Below are 20,020 nucleotides of genomic sequence, written 5' to 3' on the forward strand. Positions count from 1 at the left end.
TGCGTCATCACCGGCTGGGGCTCCGTGCGCGAGGGAGGTAGGCGCGGATGGGACCCCCGCCCCCCCGAGGGTTAAGGGTCCGGGGACGTCGGGAAGGACCCCGCCTGCGCCCCCATCGGGAGTCCCAACGGCGCAGGGAGGGCGCGGCCCACCAGGTCCCTTCTCGCCCGCAGGCTCGATGGCGCGGCAGCTGCAGAAGGCGGCCGTGCGCCTCCTCAGCGAGCAGACGTGCCGCCGCTTCTACCCGGTGCAGATCAGCAGCCGCATGCTGTGCGCGGGCTTCCCACAGGGCGGCGTGGACAGCTGCTCGGTGAGCGCACTGTGCAACTGGACCGGGGCTCCGCGAGCCAGGCCCCACCCTGCGGTGCGCTTCCTCAGTTAGATCAAACAGGGCACCTTTTGGGTCTCCGAGTTTCCACTGGACAGCCACTTCGTGGACACCGCTAAGAAGCCGGCGTTCCCCCCACTGCACCCTCCCCCGCCCCTCAGAGGATCAGGAGCAGGCCAGGCAGAGGCTGTGGGCTGAGGCCCGGTTCTGCTCCTGGACCGACAGGCGGGTGCCCACCAATGTCTGCCAGGCGGATGAACGCTCGCCCGAGCACTGAACCGATTTCCCAGATAATACGAGTGAGGCTCACAGTGGAAGCCACTATCTGGGGTCACAGGGGGAGCCCAGGTGACACTCCCGTGGTGGCCCAGGAGCACGCAGATCAGGCCAGCCCACCCTTGGCTGCTGCCGGGGAGGTACTGCCTGCTCTGAGTTCCTCTCTTCTCTCCTCTCCTCAGGGTGACGCTGGGGGACCCCTGGCCTGCAGGGAGCCCTCTGGCCGGTGGGTGCTAACTGGGGTCACCAGCTGGGGTTACGGCTGTGGGCGACCCCAGTTCCCAGGCGTCTACACCCGGGTGGCTGCTGTGAGAGGTTGGATCGGGCAGAACATCCAAGAGTGACCGCCAAACGGCTGCCCAGGCCTGGGACCAGCGACGCGAAGGTGGCAGGAACCAGCCGGCCACCCTTCCAGAGGAGGGGGTGCAGGTGGCAGGCGGGGGGTGGAGGGGTTGTGGGTTAACTGGGTTGCAATCTAACTGCGTATTTTGTTCCAATAAACACAGCCCCTCGTCTGCAGCCCGCTGGCTCAGCCCTCCATGTCACAGAAACGACGACTGCCCGCCCCTCAGCCAGGGCCCAGAGGTGGGAGGAAAGGTGGGGGCGGGGAGGCCTTCCCGGAGAGGGCCACCCCCAGCCTTGGGCAGCCTCACCTTCGAGGCTCCCTTTTATGTGACCGACGCTCCCTGTCACCCGGAACCCAGGAGTGCTCGGGAAAGAAGGGGAGGGGGGCGCTGAGGCTCAGTCCCCACAGAGGCCCCTAGAGGGGAGACGCACAGGGTTCTCTGCGCCGTACTCAGCATCTATTTGTGTGACCCCAGGAGGTCATGGTTCAGAAGGGGTGTGGCCACAACTCCCACGTCCAAACCCGGATGCTATGCCCAGGGCATGAGGTTGATCGCCCCGAGCGTGTTGCCAGAGCTGCTCCAGGTCTTTGCTCAACTCTCCCGCCCCGACCCTTAGAAACGTCCTTGCTCACGACCCTCTGACCCCCCCACCTTTAGCGGGAGTGAACACAATCTTTTTAAGTTAAAGTTAAAGGGTCCAGAACTACACGCACGCGCGCGCGCGCACACACACACACACACACACACACACACAGAAAAAAACCAAATGGAACCACTGGGACCAAGATGGCGACAAATCTGACCTCCAACAGACCAAGTCTCGTTATACGCTGATTTGACTACATTAGCATATTAAATGACACACCTACCGGCAGCCAGGACCAGGTATTAAGGATCAAAACAGGATAAAAAGGGGGTGACCCCCCCTACTCCCTCGGAAAAGCCCTGCCCCTCCCCCGCAGACTACTGCATATGGGTCCCCATCATTAGCCTCACTCCTCCTCCCTTTAAAATTAAATCCCCCTCACCACGTGGGCAAGAAGTTCGTCTGTGAACTTAGCTCTCGCTTCTCCAGTCTCCGGCCACTGAATAAAGCTTGCGCATGTCAGCTTCTGCTTCCTTATTCACCCACTCCCGAACTCAAATGGAAAAAGGACGCCACCCCCATCCCGAGGCAGCCAGCCTTGGCGAGGCGAGCGGGTCCATACGATTTAATTCGGGAACAAATTTTGGCACCCAACGTGGGGCCCATTCCGTCCTGTAACTCGGGGCTGAACTCACTGACCCGGGGCTGACAAGGTCAGCTAAATAACTGGGCAGTTTGCCCCAGTTCTGAACCTCTGGGCCAGTGAGGACTACTGAATTTAGTCTGAGATCTAAAAGCAGCCAAGGATCAAGTGGAGTGTCCCCCGCGCTGCGTAGCTACAGCAAGGATGCTTGCTACAGGTCGGGGCAGTGCCCAGGGGACACCTGACACGGGGTGGGCGCTGACCCCGCTCCGGCCGAGGTTTGGCTGTGAGGGTTGGCAAGTTAAGGGAAAGGATCCTGGTCGTCTCGTTGGAGACGGACCTCAGTCTAGAGGACTGGACTGGTCAGTTGGTCATCTAAATAGAGCCGACCCCCTGGCAAGGGGAGAGGTGAGATCGCACAACTGGTTCCCAGTCTGACCAGTTCCTGGCAAGGGGACTGGACTGGACAGGAAGCCCTCCAGACGCCATGGCGTGGCAAGAACACCTCGTTGTTTCATATGTGTGTGATGTGCGCCCTAGTCTCTGTTCTCGGCGCAGGGAAGCGTCAGGCTCTCATCTGTGTGGCCTTGCCTGTCCTAGTGCTCTTGGAAGTAGCACGTGCCGCAACCACAGGTACAGGCTGAGTGCCTACAGGCCACTAGGGCGCTCGCCACCAAACACACTCTCGTGAAAGGGTGCGTTGGTCGTGGACCAGGGTAGGTGAGCGCCAGGCCCGCTGCCAACTGGAAGCACGCAGTAGAACACTCGGCCCCACCGCTGCAGAGTTCCCACCTCTAGGCTCTCCTCGGAAACCCAAGAGCACATCTTGTGTTGCTTCCTCTTGCCCTAACTGGCCATCCCGGGCAGGGTCCACGTCTCTCTCAGGCAGGTCTCTCCCCACTGCCCTCCATCACAGGTCCCTAGGGATCCCTCCTCTGAGACACAAATGCTTTAAAAATCTTGTTTTTGCCACATTTCAGGAAAATCACTTTGCCTGGCTGGGGAAGGAAGAGGACCTCCACATTGTTCAAAGGCCTTGGGTCCTTGTAGCTGAGAGTAGAGAAAATTGGATACATGCCAGATGGGCATTCGGCCTCCCTGCCTGGTTACCTGTCACCGAGCAGGGACACGCCCTCTTTCAACAGACCTCCTTGCCTGCCAGGGAGGCCCTGCGGGCAATTCGCCTGATTGGAGAGAGAACCCTTATTTCCTACTCCGCCTTCACCCTATCTCCAGGGACTGGTGGCTGAAAGCACCCACCTACATTGAGCATCTCCTACAGCCCCACAATGGGTCTGGGAATGTCAAGTCGCTGAATTAAAAGGAGGCCTTGTAACCAAGGCCCTCTCAGAGGGCGCCTCCCCTTCCAGCCCCTAAGCATACTGGTTCAGCTTTCAGTTAGAGCACCGAGACCTCCTGGTGTGGGATCCATACACTTACCAACCCTGGAACTCCCTTCTCCCCACAGCACTTTTCAAAATGCAAATAGCAGACTTCCCTGGTGGCAGTGGTTAAGAATCCGCCTGCCAAGGCAGGGGACACGGGTTCGAGCCCTGGTCCAGGGGGATCCCACATGCCGCGGAGCAACTAAACCCGTGCGCCACAACTACCGAGCCTGCGCTCTAGAGCCCGCGAGCCACAACTACTGAGCCCATGTGCCACAACTACTGAAGCCGTGCGCGTAGAGCCCGTGCTCCGCAACGAGAAGCCACTGCAATGAGAAGCCCGCTCGTCGCAACTAGAGAAAGCCCAGGCACAGCAACGAAGACCCAACACGACCAAAAATAAATTAATTAATTAAAAAACACCCCAAAACGCGAGGTTACTTCTAATCTCTCTCCTGGTATTGGAGTCTCAGCCTGAGGGTCCTCGTGACCTCCTCCCTCCACCAAGGGCAGCTACTCCCCTTCTGACAGTTCACCTGAGACTCCTGAGTCATCTACCCCTACCTCTCCTGGTTCCCTGATGCCTTCTACTCCCCCCAATCCACCACCCCCTACCTGCTGCCCCCTCACTTCTGACAGTTCACCTGAGACTCCTGAGTCATCTACCCCTACCTCTCCTGGTTCCCTGATGCCTTCTCCTCCCCCCACTCCACCACCCCCTACCTGCTGCCCCCTCCCCGACTCTCCCACCTCCATCTCTCCACAGCTCCCTCGCGGATCGGTCCACCGCACACCCGTAGCCGCGTTCAGTACCAGCCCTTTGGAATCAGTGGGCTATTCCCCCTTCAGGAGGTCCCCAGAGGAGGGGGCAGTATGACCATATGTACGTACCCTTGTCTTCCCAGATCTACATAACTGGAAGGATAGATCCAAGGGTTTGAAGGATACCCCGAGGGAGTCCTTAATTTAGTCCAGGGGATATTCACACCCACTTCCCCACTTGGCGGCTGTCCAAACCCTCCTGAACATCTTATTCTCTGGGGAAGAAAAGGCACTGATTATAGCTAGTGCAAGGGAGGAAGCTGATGAGACCCATCAAAATAATGCAGGACACGCTCTACACCAGCCTGGAATCCAGGCCGTTCCCAGCACGGACCCTGGGTGGGGCTGCTGAGAGGAAAACGGCCGGCAGCACCTCACGCGTTTCAGGGGTGTGACTGTGGAGGGCATTCATCTGGCAAAGAAGAAACCCATAAACAGGACTAGGGTTCAGGGATCATCCGGGGCGGAAGGGAGACCGCCCCCCCCCCACCCCGGCTTTCCTGGAATGCCTCAGGAGTGCCGGCGTGTACACGGACGTGAGCCTGGGGTCAGGGGCAGGGCAGGCCGTTCTCGAGGCCCATTCCACTTCCCAGAGCGCCCAGACACGAGGAGAAAACGACAGACGTTGGAGACAAGGCCCCCAGGCCCCCTTCCCAGGGCTGGAGCCAGCATTTCGGGGCTTCAAGAACCGGGATCTGCGGGCGGATGCTGAGGCAGGCAGACGAGCAGAACCAAATGGCAGTATTCCGGCTTCCGTGACTCAGGGTCACCAGCCACCCTGTGATGGTGCTCCCTCCTCCCCACCACCGAAGGGACCCCGTGACATCCATGAGTCGCCAGGGTTTCGAAGACCACACCCACAGTGGAGGGCGGGGCTCAGGGCCAATCAGGGTGCACAGTGCCTGGAGCAGAGCCACTGGAAGGGGGTGCCCCAAAGGTCTCGGAAGGAAGCCAAGGGGACCACGGTGTCCTGGCCTACCCTCGCTGGTTCCACACGGGGAAGAAGAAGAGGGCTGAAGGGGCCCAGGGGCTCCCTGAAGGAGCCTCGGCTGACCCTGACCGTCGCGGGTAGAACGGTTGACATTCTAGTCACACACGGGCTACCTACTCAGTCCTGAACATCCAACAAGACAGGATGACCAAAGAAAAATGTACAAGGATGGGAGTGGAAGGGGAGTCACAGGAACGTAATTTTATAGAGCTCTTTTGAGTGTGGTTTGGAAGAGAGAATGTTATCTCATTTTTCTATGTCCCGGAACGCCCAATTCCTCTAATAGGAAGAGACCTACTATACAGATTGGCAGCTACACTTTATCTGAGACAAAAACCTTACCACTGAAACACCTAAGACCCCCTTCCGTTCTGCAGCCCTAGTGCTACTGCCCTCGGCCAAAAATAATGGCCCAGGGGTAAGGCTCCACGCTCCAATGCAGGGGGTCTGGGTTCCATCCCTAGTCGGGGAACTAAGATCCCACGTGCCATGGGGCAACTAAGCCCGTGCACCACGACTACTGAGCTCATGCACCATGAAAGATCCCGCGTGCCGCAAGGAGGATCCTGCGTGCCACAACTAAGACCCGGTACAGCCAAATAAATTAATTAAATATTTTTTTAATGGCCCAATTATCCTTAAGGGGGTTAATCCCTCTGTAGGGTCCTGCAACACTGTGGGCAGAGCCAGGAGGGCACCGCTTGGTCCTAATCAAGGTGCGACCCGGCCACAATCACCCAGAGCAACACCGCTTAAGCAAAGAAGCGCTGGTGGGCACAAAGCCCACTCAAGCAAGGGCTTCTCAGACCCTGCCAGTGCCCTAGCAACCCTTCTGTTCTGCCGGTAAAGGAGCCGAATGGGAGATACCAGCCAGTTCAGGACCCCTGGGCCATAAATGAAGCTACGGAGGAGATTCACCCTGTGGTGCGAAAGCCGTACACATTACTCTACCCTAAACCCTGAGAGGACCTGGTACTCTGTTAGACTTAACAGATGCCTTCTTTGTGTGCCCCTAACCCCAAAATCTCATTAAGATTTTGCAATCGAAAGGCAGGAACCCTGACAGCACGAGGAAACAGCCGTGCTGGGTGGCTCTGCCCTGAAGATCGTGGTGAGCTCGAGTTAGAACAGGGAACTATACTTCAGCATGCGGACGACACTCCTATCACCAGCCCCACCAAAGAGCCTGTAACACAGCTAACGCCTTCAATCATCTGGCGGAGAGAGGACAGGAAGTTTCAAAGGAAAAAGCCCAGCTCCCCCTCCAGCGGGTAGAACACTTAAGATTTATAGTAGAGAAGGGGCACAGGGCACCATCTAAGGAGAGGAAGGGGCTGATGTGCCAGACGGCAGGCACCCCTAGTAAGGGAAAGCAGCTCCAGGGTTTCCTGGGGATGCTTGTATAGGGATTCCCAACTTTGGCTTAATTGCTAAGCCCTTGTACGAACAATTAAAAGGGAAGAACCTTGACTTTTGGAGTGGACCCCCCAATCGTGACCAGGCACTCCTGGAACTGAAAAGCTGTCTCGTGAGAGCCACACCCGCCTTCCCCACGACCTGAGCCGAGCCGTCCCCTCCACCTATATGTACACGAGAGAGGAGGAACTGCCCCAGGGGACTTTTCACAAAACTGGGACCTCTGACTCCAGGTCGTAGCTAAAGGGTGTCCTCCGTGCTTACGGGCTGGAGCTGGTACTTCTCAGCTCTTCGGAGAGGCTGACAAATTAACCTTTGGACGGGCCCTGACCATCTGGTACTCCCACCACCTCCAGCCCCTCATAACCCTGCAAGTCCAAGCCGCACTTCTAGACAACACGTCTGTGACTGAGGCCCTGTAGTGTCCTCACCCTGCCCCCCTGCTACCTCAGCCAGGCCCCAGATTAACCCGTGGTCGTGAGAAAGCTATGGAACAGGGTTACCCCCGTCGGCCTGACCTGAAGAGCTCCCCTAGAGAGAATGCAGACTCAGAGTGGCTCACCCACGGGAGGAGCTTTATGAAAGATGGGACACGAAAGGCAGGACGTGGTGGCCCAGGTGGTTTCCATCGCTCAAGGGGTGTAGGCTAAAGCTCTGCCCTCTGGCCGCTCTGCTCAGAGGGCCCCGTTAACTCCCCGGATTAAGTGTCCTAATCGGGGCACTAGAGCCGGGGAAAGGAAAGCCGTCAATGCCTACACGCTCACGGGGCCATGTGGAGGGCGAGGGGAACGCTGACCTCAGGGAACAAACAGATGAAGAATGAGGGAGAAATGATGTAGCCGCTGGAGACTACACTCCTGCCTGTGGAAGCAGCAGGCATTCACCGCAGAAGCCATCAAAAGAGAAGCAGGAATATAAGAGGAAACAACGGGGCAGACAGGGCAGCAGCAGAGGGTGGGGACAGAGCTCTGGTGCCACTCCTGCCCGGTCCCCCAGGCACTAACTCCCATCCGCCCCCCAAAGGAAAGGGAAAAGCCTTTGGGATGCGGCTATTTTAAAAGCCCAGGATACCCAGGGTGACGGTTCCCCCCACCGGCCTCTGCACTGCAGGCCACCAGGGAAGCTGGCCCGAGCACACGTTATGGGCAGGAGGCCTGTATCAATGGCTCATCATGTCCATGACTACCCCCAATCTCCGCCATCTCCTTAAACAGGGGGATGAAGCGTGCCCTATCTGCCTCTGGAATAAGCCCAACACTTACAGCCACCACTGGGGTCAAGGCAGCGACCGCCACCCAATATGAAGGCACGTGTCCAGGTCAGGACTGGCCAGTTGGTTTTATAGTAACGCCCCAGGCACGAGGAAATTCCAGACTCCTGCCGGCTGTGACTGCCACCTTCCCCGGCCGGATCGAGGCGTTTCCCACCTGAACCAAGACTGCCCTGGAGGTCTCCTAGGCCCTGCTCAAGGAAATAATCCCTCGGTTTGGGCTCCCCAAGTCCATCCAGAGTGACAGTGGGCCTGCCTTTGTTTCCCAAATTAAGGGACTCTCTAGAGCTCTAGGAATTACATGGGGTTTATACTCCACTTGGACACCAGAGTCCTCAAGAAAAGTAGAACAAATCAAACCCTCAAAAGAAACTTGGAGAAACTAGGCCCAGACACTTACCAACCCTGGATGTCCCTTCCCCCCACAGCACCTTTCAGAACGCAAATAGCAGACTTCCCTGGTGGCGCAGTTGTTAAGAACCCGCCTGCCAATGCAGGGGACACGGGTTTGAGCCCTGGTCCAGGAAGATCCCACATGCCGCGGAGCAACTAAGCCCGTGCGCCACAACTACTAAGCCTGTGCTCTAGATCCCACGAGCCACAATTACTGAGCCCGTGTGCCACAACTACTGAGCCCGCGCTCTAGAGCCCAAGAGCCACAACGACTGGGCCCACATGCCACAACTACTGAAGCCCGTGCGCCTAGAGCCTGTGCTCTGCAACAAGAGAAGCCACCGCAATGAGAAGCCCGCACACCACAACGAAGAGCAGCCCCCGCTCACCGCAGCTAGAGAAAGCCCGCGCGCAGCGAGGACCCAACACAGCCCAAAATAAATGAACTTATAAATTAAAAAAAAAAGAATGCAAATAGCCCCCAAAGGAAAGCTCAGGTTGAGTCCGCATGAGCTCATGTACTGGAGGCCCATTCCTGAAGGACCTGGCTCCAAGACCAACCTGAGGGATATGGAACGACTGAAATACGCCTTACAGAAAGGGGAAATAAGCAAAGCTTTACACGCCTCCAGGGATCCGGAACTGCCTTCCCTTTCTGACATCACTTTCCATCCTTTCTCCCCTGGGGATTAGGCTTATTTGAGAACCCAGAAGGCTGGAAAACCACAAGACCAGTTAGACCCCAAGTGGACAGGACCTTAGCGAGTGATCTTGACCACTCAGACTGCCTGACAATTCCACGGCACAGCCCCGTGGACCCACCATACCAGAGTGAAGGCAGCACCCATACCTGAGGAAGAAGTTACTGAGCCACCCACTGCACACACCTGTGAACCTGTTATACCCCTTAAGTTACTTTTCAAAAGGAAGAACTTACTGATAGATAAGTAATGTGGTGGACAAGCTTAGCAATTGGCTAAGCCTGTTCCTTATAACTGTCCACATGAAATGAGAGCTTAACACAATAGTCCGTTTCTCGGGGATTACAGCCTGTGGACAGACTCTATCCCAGTGCTGGTCTGTCACCCCCACCCACAAAGTGATGCCTGTGGATTAAAGGTGTTGCATTTTGCCCCTAAGAATGACAGCACCACTCTCACCTTGGCTCACGGACCTGCTAGACCTACCCCTCCTGAACGCAGCTTTCCAGCGTGGATCTCATCCCTGAAATCAACATCTCCAGCAAATACAAAGCACTCACTCTAAAGTGCAGTCCTGCGGCCACTGCCCATGTCAGCAGCCCCCACCAAAGGGAGAAGCTTGCAGTAATGCCCTGGGGCTGCTCCGGACTCTGAACACTGCTTCTTCCATTACCCCACAATTTCAGTGCCCTGGGATTGACTCCTATGGAAATCTCACCCACTGGTGCCCTCTGCACCCACTCAACAAATACACACAGGGACCAGACGGGAGATGCACTTTTGGGGGAGGGAAGATACCAGTTGTCTGGGGTTTAGTGTGGGGCCCTGCTGAGGCCTGGGGAAAAGCCACTAGTCAAGAACCCCCCAATGACCCCTGCTACGCAGGTGGGCCTCTCCCCTCACACTGCAAGGGAACCCCCTCTTGGGCTAGCCACTTAGGGAGGTGGTTCAATTCCTCAGAAGTGTGCTAGGCATGCACTCCCCCTGGGTACCTGGTTCCTTTGTGGCCCGAGAATAAACCACTTGCCCCATGAGAACAACCCCAACTCCTTCCCTTCTCTGGGGTGGGCTCTAGCCTCTCCTTGCTTAAATAATGCCCAATTTATGAAACAATGCACACTAGGCCGGCCAAGTTCTAGGAACCTAGGTATAACCATTCATAACACCGGTATCACCTAGCCCTGAGATCAAAGGACAATGGGACTCATTCTGGCAGGAGCAGGGATAGCTCTCCGACTGGTGGCCCCCTGGGGAGGTCTCACATACCATGAAATCACTCTACAAGATCTCACACCGGGGGACTACCCTGGTGGCGCAGTGGTTAATATTCCGCCTACCAATGCAGAGGACACGGGTTCGATCCCTGGTCCGGGAAGATCCCACATGTCGCGGAGCAACTAAGCCCGTGCGCCACAACTACTGAACCTGCGCTCTGGAGCCCACGAGCCACAACTACTGAGCCCGTGCACCTAGAGCCCGTGCTCCACAACAAGAGAAGCCACCAAGATGAGAAGCCCACGCACTGCAACGAAGACCCAACTCAGCCAAAAATAAATTTAAAAAAAAAAAAAAAGATCTCACACCGGCCCTTGAGAATTCGTCTAAAAACACGGAGGTTGCCTTATAAGGATCCCGTACTCCTCTAGACTCACTAGCAAACGTTGTTCTCGACAACAGGCTAGCCCTTGACTATCTCCTGGCTGAGCAAAGGGGAGTCTGTGCAGTTTTGAATGAAACCTGCTGCACGTACGTCGATAACTCTGGTCAGACTGAGGTCAACATAAAAGAGATCTATGAACAAGCTCAGTGGTTACATAGATGTAACACACAAGGTCATGCAGCGGACACGGGTTCGTGCCCCGGTCCGGGAAGATCCCACATGCCGCGGAGCGGCTGGGCCCGTGAGCCATGGCCGCTGGGCCTGCGTGTCCAGAGCCTGTGCTCTGCAAAGGGAGAGGCCACAACAGTGAAAGGCCCACGTACTGCGAAAAAAAATTTTTTAAATAAAAAAAATAAAAAAGGAAAATTAGGGCTTCCCTGCTGGCACAGTGGTTGAGAGTCCGCCTGCCGATGCAGGGGACGCAGGTTCGTGCCCCGGTCTGGGAAGATCCCACATGCCGCAGAACGGCTGGGCCCGTGAGCCATGGCCGCTGGGCCTGCGTGTCCAGAGCCTGTGCTCTGCAAAGGGAGAGGCCACAACAGTGAGAGGCCCGCGTACCGCAAAAAAAAAAAAAAACACAAGGTCAAGAACCAAGCTCCATCTGGGATGTGGTCACGCAGAGCCCCCGCAGCTGAACTGGTTTCTTCCACTGCTTGGCCCGCTAACTGCTATCATCCTCCAGCTCACCTTCGGGCCTTGTCTCCTTGACTGCCTTGTCAACTTCGTTAGTAAACGGCTTGAAACCATCAAACTTCAGATGATACTAACACAAGAATACAAGCAACTGGGACTGCATCCTGGTGACAATCAAACTTATTTTAGGTTAGTCAGAAATCCAGAAAAAAATTACACCCACGTTCGGCAAAAAGCAGCTTCAGCACTCAAACCTTCGCCCTTCAGTGCCCCCTCAAGAATGAGGAGCAGTAACAAGGGAAGGGGGCATTTTGTTGCCAGATCTAAGCCAGGTCTTTGCTCAAAATCTGCCACCCTCCCCGCCACACCTTCAGCAGGAGTGAACATAAATCTGTAAGTTAAAGGGTCCAGAGATAAGAGACGAAGCCACACGCACAAAGAAAAAAACAAGTGGAACCAGCTGGGACCAAGATGGCGGCAAATCCAACCCCCAACAGACCCTGAACCTCATTATGTGTTGATTTTACTATATTAACATATTAAATGACACACCTACCAGAGGCCAGTACATACATTAAAGACCGAAACAGGATAAAAACGGTGTCCCCCCCGCCCCGCGCAACTCCCTCAAAAAAGCCTTGCCCCTTCCCCAGTAGGCTAATGCGTGTACCTCCCAATCATTAACCTCACTCCTCCCTTTAAAATTAAATCCCGCCTCGCCAGGTGGGTGAGAAGTTCAGCTGTGAACTTAGCTCCCGCTGTTCCATTTATTCGGCCACTGAATAATACTCGTGCTATGTCAACTCTGCTGCGGCCCCAGCAGGGTCCACAGGACTTAATTCGGTAACGGGCGCACAAGGGGCGGTGGCAGCGGGGCCAGGGCTCTCCCAAGACCCAAGCTACACTCACTAACACGTGTGCATGTAGGCGGAGGGGCCGGGAAGAGTCCCAATTGTCCCAGCACCAATCCTGTTCTCATAAACTTCTGGCAGGCAGTACGCACAGGCTGGCCCCCGCCTCACAAACAGCATTTACGGAAATGGGTCCGGGACTAGGGCAAGGATGGGGGTGGCCTGCAGGCGCGTGGCGGTCACATGTTGGCTCGTTCCCGCTGCAGCCGCGAGTTATAGGCACGGGACACGGTGTTCCAGGCGTCCATGTAGCGGTCCATGCACATGGCGATGCACTTCTGGGGACGGGGAGGGCGCACGGCTCAGGTCTGGACCGCGGCCAGCGCCCCCACCCCGGCAGCGGATTGCGCACGCGCCACGGCCCCATCGCGTCGCCCAGTTAGTCCGCGTGCACGCGCAGAGGCCTCCCCGCCGGGTCCGGGCCCAAACCCCGCCGGCCCCCCGCGTTTACCTGCTCCGAATTGTCCAGGGAGCCCCCCGGCTTCCCGATGCACTTCCGGAAGCACTTGTCCGTCATCCTCTGTGGGGACACGCGAGCCCTCAGTTGCGACGCCGGCCCCCGGCGGCCCAGGACCTGCAGCAGCTCTTGCGCGTTGGCCACGGCGATCTGCACTTTCACCTGCTCCATGATAAGCCCGGGGTCCAGCTTCCCGCCGCCGGAGCTCCCGAAATCCGAGCCGAAGCCACCCTCCATGGCTCCGCAAAGTCAACCGGACAGCGGCAGCGTGTGCCCACCTGCACCCACGCCGGAAGTCGGACACCGCACGGCCCCACGGGAAATGGCGTCCGAACGCGCTGGGGGCGGGACTACAGCTCTAATAAGGCCGCGCGGGTCCTCCCGCGCATGCGCAGACAAGGGCGGACCAGAGTCGGTTTCCCGTGTAGGACTCCGGGGAGAAGGGCGGGACACGGTACCAGAGGCCCGCCCCTCCGCGCTCAGGCTCCGCCCCGTCAAGGGTCCCTACGCGCTTGCGCACGGGGCGGTGGGAGCGTCTATACTGCGCCTTGGGCTGTGGGGCGGGGTGTTAAACCAGGGCGTCACGTGACCAAAAGCACTGCGGAGTGCCAGTGCATCAGGTGGGAAAAGAATGCAGAAAACTAGGGGGCCGCGGGGTCAGAGGGTAGGATCCCAAGACACCCGCTTCACTAGGGGCTGGGGCTCCTGCTTCAGCAGCCTGGCGTGGGAGTAGACTCAGAGGGAGAATTTAAAACCAAAATGTTTATTGGAGTGTTGTATAAAAAAGTTTCCAGTCATAAAACGTGTATTACAAATCGGAGAAAACAAAAGACCACACGTTTGGCATGCATCGTAAAAATCACCAACAGATCTCTGAAACGTGTCCAAACCGCCGAGTTCTTGAAACCGAGCCCACTAGCGTGTAGTGCGGATGATCCCTTTCGGGCTCAGAATTAAGACCTTTCCAGTAGCTTTAATGTCCTTGAGGAATGTCAGTCCCAGCTCGGATAGGCTGATATAAATAGAACTGCTGGGTAGACGGTGTGGGTAAAAACGAGCCCAAGTCTGAGCTTGGCTGCTGTGGCAACAGCTGAGCGCCCAGACTGCGGGCGGGGAGCGGGGGGAGGCACTGGTGTCTCCCAGGGGTTGATTCCTGCCGGCCACATCCCCGGAGGCCGTCCCTCCCCAGGGCTGGGAAGAGTGGGTTTTCTCCGGAAGGGTGCTCCTCATCACTTGACAGGGGTTTAGAAAAAAGAATCGCTTCTGCATCATTTTAAGTGGCTTAATGTTAAGTATGTTTAAGGACAAATGCAAATTCGATTTCCCAGGCCCTGGCTGACATTGCAACATTGGACTCTGCTCCGTGTTTTCAAATACTTGATTACCAATGACGGTCGCGAGCCTCCAGCCTCAAGTGGCCACCAGTCCAGTGCACCCTCCCCCCACCAGCCAAGGGCATCCCAGCGCCTCTCTGGGCCACTTCCAGGCTCCACCCAAGATCTCAAGCAGGCAAGAAAATTCATCTGCTGGGAACAACCCCTACCAGTGAGCCTAGGGGCTCTTTAGGCACTAGGGCAGCCCTTGGGCTGTTTTTCAGGACCTCTGGGCCTGCAGGGAGGGTGGGGCCCTCTCCCTTCCTTCCTGTCCTCCAGCCCAGCCTGCAAAACTGCTTCAGCAATTCAGACCCCAAATTCCAAGACAGACCTCTGATCCCCAGAGACTCTCAAAATACCTTGAAGGATGTAGCCAGTGCAGTTCCCACTTGCTTGAGTGCCACCTAGCCCCACCCTCCCAGCATCTCATCAGGCTCCCCAGACCCTCACGCTCCCTCAGCTCCTGCTACTTCTCGGAGAAGGAAGACAGCCTGCGACCTCACAGAGGAAACACAGCCCGCAGTCCAGGGACTCAGGTGGCCATGGAAAGATGCTCGGACTTAAAGCCAGAGTCCACAGGGGATTCTAGACTCAGCAGCAGCTTAGTTTTGTCGGCCACTGGCACCCTCCCGGCCCGGGGCTCTGGCCTCGGGCCCTCGTCGCCACGATCGAGCCCCAGGGAAAGGAGGCAGGCGGGCTGCTCCCGGCCTGGGGTGGGGGCAGGCCACCTCCATGGCTCAGTATTGCATCTTTTAAGACTTGAGCTGCGCTTTCTGAAAGAAGTTTGCCGTCTGGGGCCTCAGAGCCCACAGAGACAGGCGCCCCAATGCTACCCCCTCGGGGGACTGTCCTGGTGACCCTGGCATACATGAGCCCCTGAGGTGGGATCCAGGCAATGTGTGTACTGACCGATGTAAAAAAATAAATATCCGTTAAAAAAATAACTTCTGTGTATCTACGTGGCAGAGGCGTCGAAGGTAAGCTGATGCAGGGAGGGGGCGGCCAGGCGGCCAGAAGCTGGACTGTGACATGGAGCCATCCCATAGGGGTCAACTGGCCCGGGCAGGTCTGTCTCAGAAACACCATTTCAGTAAGAAGTTACAGAGGAAGCCGCGATATTAGTATATGCCCAAGAATACACGTGAGTCAGCGTGCCCTGTGCACAAGGCACAGAGTCGGAGAACGGGGAGTCCAGCGTCTCGCCCTGAAGTCACCCTCCTCCAACAGGAGGGTGGGAAGCGGTGGTTACAGGTGGATATCGTGCTGGAGCCCAAGGCATTTGTTTCCCAGTTCGTCACACCTGTCCCCTCAAGGCTTACCTGAGGACAAGTCTTATAACAGATCCCCGTAAGGTGAGGAACTCAACTGCAGAAAGCCCCAGAAACGTGAGGTTCCAGCAGCCAGAGAGGGAGCCAGGAGGCCGACCCCACGCACCCCAATTCCTGAGAGCAGAGCAGAAATTGTGACAAACCCCGAAGCCCAGGCCTGACGGTAAAAGCCTGCGATTCCCTTGTTCTGGTGCTCGGTTGGCTGAGCCACCAAAATTCCACAGGGTGCCCCTTCCCCCCACCAGGTCAGAACCTGGATTCTGAATCTGTTTTTTTTAAAAGCTTAATAAAACAAACAACTATTGGATTCCTACGTGCAGTTCTGCTCTGTCCACCTCAGGCCTCCTCTCCCGCCCTGACCCCAGGCTGCAGCTGAGACCGAAGCGCTGGACGGGCCCCCTGGACTCCCAGCCCAAAGCCCGCTAGCCACTCGGTTCCTGGGCCCCAAACTCAACCGAAAGGTGAGAATGGGGCACTTAACACTCTGGACAGTGGTGATGAAGGGCCCAGGGAAACCCAGCGACAGGAAAGTTCAGCAGAGACCCACCCCCAGGCTCTGGCAGTTCGCTTAAAAATTCTCTAGAAATGTACCAAGGACTAAAGAAGCCAATGATATAAAAATAGTTTTCAGTGGCCCTGGATAAAGAAAGACGTGTGACGAGGCATGTTCGGTTCACATGACGCGGCAGCCTCGAGAGGTGGTCCTCGGATCCCCCTGCAAGGAAGGACGGCACCAGTGAGGAGGCCAGGAAGGTGGCTGGTGGCCCCAGCCCCCTCCAGGAGGGCCTGGACCGGGGCAGGGCCTGAGCCACCATGAGAAGCTCAGCTCCCAGCAAGATGACCCCAGCCTCAATGGTCCCTGTTCCAGAACCTTCCATGTCTCCCTCACCTCTGTTCTGAGCTACAGAACACGGTATAATTGTTTCAGACCCTGGAGCATCTTGCACTTATATCTCATTCAGTGTGGTTCCTTGGCTCCCCACCTTTCCCCCAAAGCCATTATTAAGCCACCAGCACCCCACTCTGGAGGAAACGTGGTAACGGGGTTCGCTGAGAACCCTCAGGGCTCCACCAGAGTCACTTTGAGATGCAACAGGCTTTGAACACCCCACTCCCAGGGTGCCCGGGCCAGTACCCTAAGGTCCACACAACAAGCAAGCCCGGGAGGCGAGGGCAGCTGGCTCCATGGCCTGCCTCTGGCTGTGAGCTCTGCGGCCTGGCCGAGCCAGGGCGAGACCTGGGAGGTGCCCAGAGCAGCCGCGTAAACAGGGCCCACAGGCGTGTGCACGTGCGAGTGTGCGCGTGCCGCCTGGGAGCCTCTACCTGCTGATGGAAAAGATCCTCCTCTCCAAACTCGGCCGCCTCGTCCTCACCCTCCTCCCCGTCCTCGGCCTCCCGCACCACCGAGGACTGCTTCACGGTTCTCATGGCCACCTCCTGTGCAAGACGACACAGCAGCTGCAGACGGCCACCCCAGGTGCTGGGGGCCCGGTCCACAGGCGAGGTGGTCAGGATGCTCGGATGCCCAGGACCAGGCCCAAGCTGCGCTCACGTGCCCTGCTGGCCAAGTCCCCACCCCAGGAGGGATGCCAGGACCGAGGCAGAGGGAGGTGCTCACCTCCCCGTCAGCATTGACCAGGATGGTCCGGAAGCTCTCGCCCGTGCCCCAGCTGTTCTGGCTCTTCCACACAAGCGTTGACGGGGGGCTGTGAGCCACCCCTGCACCGGCTGCCCATACCTGGGGACACAGGAGGGCCTCACGGTTAATGTCAGCTCCTGTCCCAGTGGCATGTACCACCAGCCGGCCCTCTATCACAGGCTCCCTCGATGCCCTGGGTGTTTAATCCTCCTGGCCCTACTGGGTCCTGGCTAGAGATGACAGTCACCAGGGTATGTAAGAAGAGACTGAGGTTCGCAGTGACCAGGGCAAACGGGCCAGGCTGGAATCGGAAGCCCTAGAGTCCATGCCTATTGGCTGTCATGTGTCTCGCCAGTGCCTGGACAGACAGCCCAGACGGTCTGGACTCAGCCCCACCTCCACCATGGACCCCCAGCACATCACTTAGGCCCTCCCAAGGGCTCCAGGGAAGCCCAGATGAAGAAACACTGGCACACAGGTGATCTGTGACAGCAGGCAGCTGTTCTCAGTGCCGGGGCTCCGTCCCTGTAATGCTCTCCCCCCGCACTCCGGTCCCCCCACCCCATCCCAGTCGCACCGCACATCCTGCCCGCTCCCTCTCCGCAGCCACCTACCGTGACCGTCTGGCCGGCCCGCAGCACATACTTCGGCGTGAACTTGTAGGCGATCTCCTCCCCTTCTAGGATCTGCCTCTTGATCCTCCAGTTGCCCAGAGACTGATCCTGGCAAAGGGGACGGGCGTTGGCCCACGTCTCTGAGAAGACCCAGCGGGCTCCCCACGGGTTGGGTGGGGGCCTCACCTTGTCCGAGCTGTTCTTCAGCTGCACGAACTTGCCCTCCAGGTCGATCTCCTCGATGCTGATGCTGCCCGAGGCCGAGGCCTGCTGGGCCAGGCGGAAGCTGCTGCTGCTGGAGCCGGTGCCGCTGGAGCCCGTGCCCGGTGGCTCCTCCACCTCCAGCCGCTTCCGCTTGCTGCGGCCCAGGCGCCCGGACACGGACACGCTGCTGCCGCTGCTGCTCGATGTGGCCCGCGAGATGGTGATGCGCGATGACGGGCTGGGGGACAGCTTCAGCCTGGGGGGCGGGGTCGCGGGGTGGCTGGTGACTCAACCCGCCCGGCCCGGGACAACACGCTCGCCTCACCCCCACCCCCGCCGCGCCGCGCCCACCTCTCCTCCTCGCCCTCCAGGAGCTTGCGGTAGGCGCTGATCTCCATGTCCAGGGCCAGCTTGACATCCAGCAGCTCCTGGTACTCGGCCAGCTGCTGCTGCATCACGTCCCGCATCTCTGTCATCTCCCGCTCCTTGGCGTCCAGCATCTTCCGGAACTTGTCCCGCTCCCCGGCCACGGTCTCCTCCAGCTCCCGGATCCGGTCCTCGGCCGCATTCGCCTGGGGCGGGGTCCACGCGCGTCACAGGGGGAAGCCCGGCCACCTCCGGGCCTCTTCCCCGCACCGACGACGGCGGGAGGGACGACGGGACGGGGCCTGAGGAGGGGTCAGGGGGCTCTGGCGAGTCACCTGCTTCTGGAGGCCGGAGAGCTGGTAGCTGAGGGACTCAACCCGCATGCGGGCCTCCTTCAGCTCCTCCCGAGCGGCGCTGGCGGCCTTGTCGCTCTGGTCGGAGCTCAGCTTGGCGTTGTCCAGCTGCGGGGACACGAGAGTGCGTGAGAGCCCGGGAGAGCCCGCGCGGGATTGGGCGCGGCGCTGGCGGGGCAGGGCGGCGCACATGCGCACCTTGGCCTGGTAGGTCTGCTCCAGCTCCAGGCGGTACAGCCGCACTTGCTCATCGTGCTGCGCCCGCAGCTCCTCCAGTGCCTGGGCCATCTTGAAGTCATACTCCTGCTGCCGGCTGCTGTCAACCTCCACCAGGCGCCGCTCGTGTCGCCGTCGCGTCTCCCGCACCTCCTGGGGACACAGCCGCGCGCTCACCGCCCCGGCCTCATCACCAGCGTCCCGGACCCACCAGGGGCTGGACCGAGGACACGGTTCACAACCACTGAAGAGCGGCTGCCCAGCGTCTCCCAGCTGACGGCCGATCAACACACGTGTCCCTCCACACACGGGAGCAACACAGTCATGAAAAGGGGTGAAGCCCTGACACTCGCTACAACGTGGATGGACCCTGAGAACACGATGCTCAGTGAGAGAAGCCAGACACAGAAGGACCCACAGGGTGTGATTCCACTGATGGAAACGTCCAGAACAGGCAGACCCACAGACAGAGAGTGGGTTCGTGGTTGTCAAGGACTGGGGAGGGGGATGCAGTGACTGCCGATGGGGACGGGGCTTCTATTGGGGTGATGGAATGTTCTGGAATTAGAGGTGATGGTTACACAATACTGTGAATGTGCTAAATTTCATTAAATTAATTGTATACTTTAAAGTAGTTTTGTTATATTAAAAAAACTGGAACGCTAATGGTAACGGGTACAGTTTCTTTTGGGGGGGTGACAGAATGTTCTGGAATTAAGCAGTGATGGCTGCACAATTCTGTGAATGGACTAAAAATCCAGTCTAAATTGTAAACTTTGAAAGATTTCTGGTATGGGAATGTTTCAATAAAGCTGTTATTAAAAAAAAGAATTCCTGATGGAGCCCATCCCGGGTGTCTGAGGTCCGAGACAGGACAGCAGTGGGTCGAGACAGTGACCAGCTGACAGATGCCCCAGCCACATGTGCCAGGAGTTGATTAGACAGCGGTGGAGTCAAGGGCAGAGGGGGCAGCCCCAGAGCTCAGGGCCTCTGACGACGCTCACTCCACAGACATCAGTCACTCATCTCTGGCACTGTTTTGTGGAACAATAGGAATTGTTTCTAAAGAAAGCCAAGCATTTATAAAGTACTGTGTTTGAACCTCAGC

At 57.8% G+C, this 20,020-nt stretch overlaps 3 protein-coding genes across 4 annotated transcripts in view; 1 reads left to right on the plus strand and 2 right to left on the minus strand.

Moving 5' to 3' along the window:
• Positions 1 to 3,747, plus strand: part of TMPRSS9 (transmembrane serine protease 9) — a 59,300-nt gene extending 55,553 nt beyond the window's left edge. Inside the window, exons 17-19 of the mRNA XM_024739963.1 lie at positions 1 to 37; positions 174 to 310; positions 787 to 3,747. The exon at positions 1 to 37 is cut by the window's left edge and continues 247 nt beyond it. Of these exons, the coding sequence (XP_024595731.1) occupies positions 1 to 37; positions 174 to 310; positions 787 to 948 (336 nt within the window). The 3' untranslated portion in view covers positions 949 to 3,747. The remainder of the gene's footprint in view (positions 38 to 173; positions 311 to 786) is intronic.
• Positions 1 to 13,141, minus strand: part of TIMM13 (translocase of inner mitochondrial membrane 13) — a 22,433-nt gene extending 9,292 nt beyond the window's left edge. The window contains exons 1-3 of one of the 2 annotated variants that reach the window (XM_024739965.1): positions 12,937 to 13,137; positions 12,814 to 12,882; positions 12,187 to 12,640 (exon numbers count right to left, since the gene is read on the minus strand). In XM_024739965.1, the coding sequence (XP_024595733.1) occupies positions 12,542 to 12,640; positions 12,814 to 12,882; positions 12,937 to 13,056 (288 nt within the window). In that variant the 5' untranslated portion in view covers positions 13,057 to 13,137 and the 3' untranslated portion in view covers positions 12,187 to 12,541. Of the gene's footprint in view, positions 1 to 12,186; positions 12,641 to 12,813; positions 12,883 to 12,936 lie in introns of those variants that run through there. The other variant, XM_024739964.1, reaches the window with a different exon arrangement.
• A 425-nt stretch (positions 13,142 to 13,566) lies between these two features.
• Positions 13,567 to 20,020, minus strand: part of LMNB2 (lamin B2) — a 20,304-nt gene continuing 13,850 nt past the window's right edge. The window contains exons 5-12 of the mRNA XM_024740090.1: positions 18,895 to 19,065; positions 18,679 to 18,804; positions 18,329 to 18,549; positions 17,960 to 18,233; positions 17,774 to 17,881; positions 17,139 to 17,258; positions 16,844 to 16,957; positions 13,567 to 16,235 (exon numbers count right to left, since the gene is read on the minus strand). Coding sequence (XP_024595858.1) covers positions 16,194 to 16,235; positions 16,844 to 16,957; positions 17,139 to 17,258; positions 17,774 to 17,881; positions 17,960 to 18,233; positions 18,329 to 18,549; positions 18,679 to 18,804; positions 18,895 to 19,065 — 1,176 coding nt within the window. The 3' untranslated portion in view covers positions 13,567 to 16,193. The remainder of the gene's footprint in view (positions 16,236 to 16,843; positions 16,958 to 17,138; positions 17,259 to 17,773; positions 17,882 to 17,959; positions 18,234 to 18,328; positions 18,550 to 18,678; positions 18,805 to 18,894; positions 19,066 to 20,020) is intronic.

This window comes from Neophocaena asiaeorientalis, unplaced genomic scaffold, assembly GCF_003031525.2.
Source record: "Neophocaena asiaeorientalis asiaeorientalis breed wild unplaced genomic scaffold, Neophocaena_asiaeorientalis_V1.1 scaffold469, whole genome shotgun sequence".
NCBI lineage: Eukaryota > Metazoa > Chordata > Mammalia > Artiodactyla > Phocoenidae > Neophocaena > Neophocaena asiaeorientalis.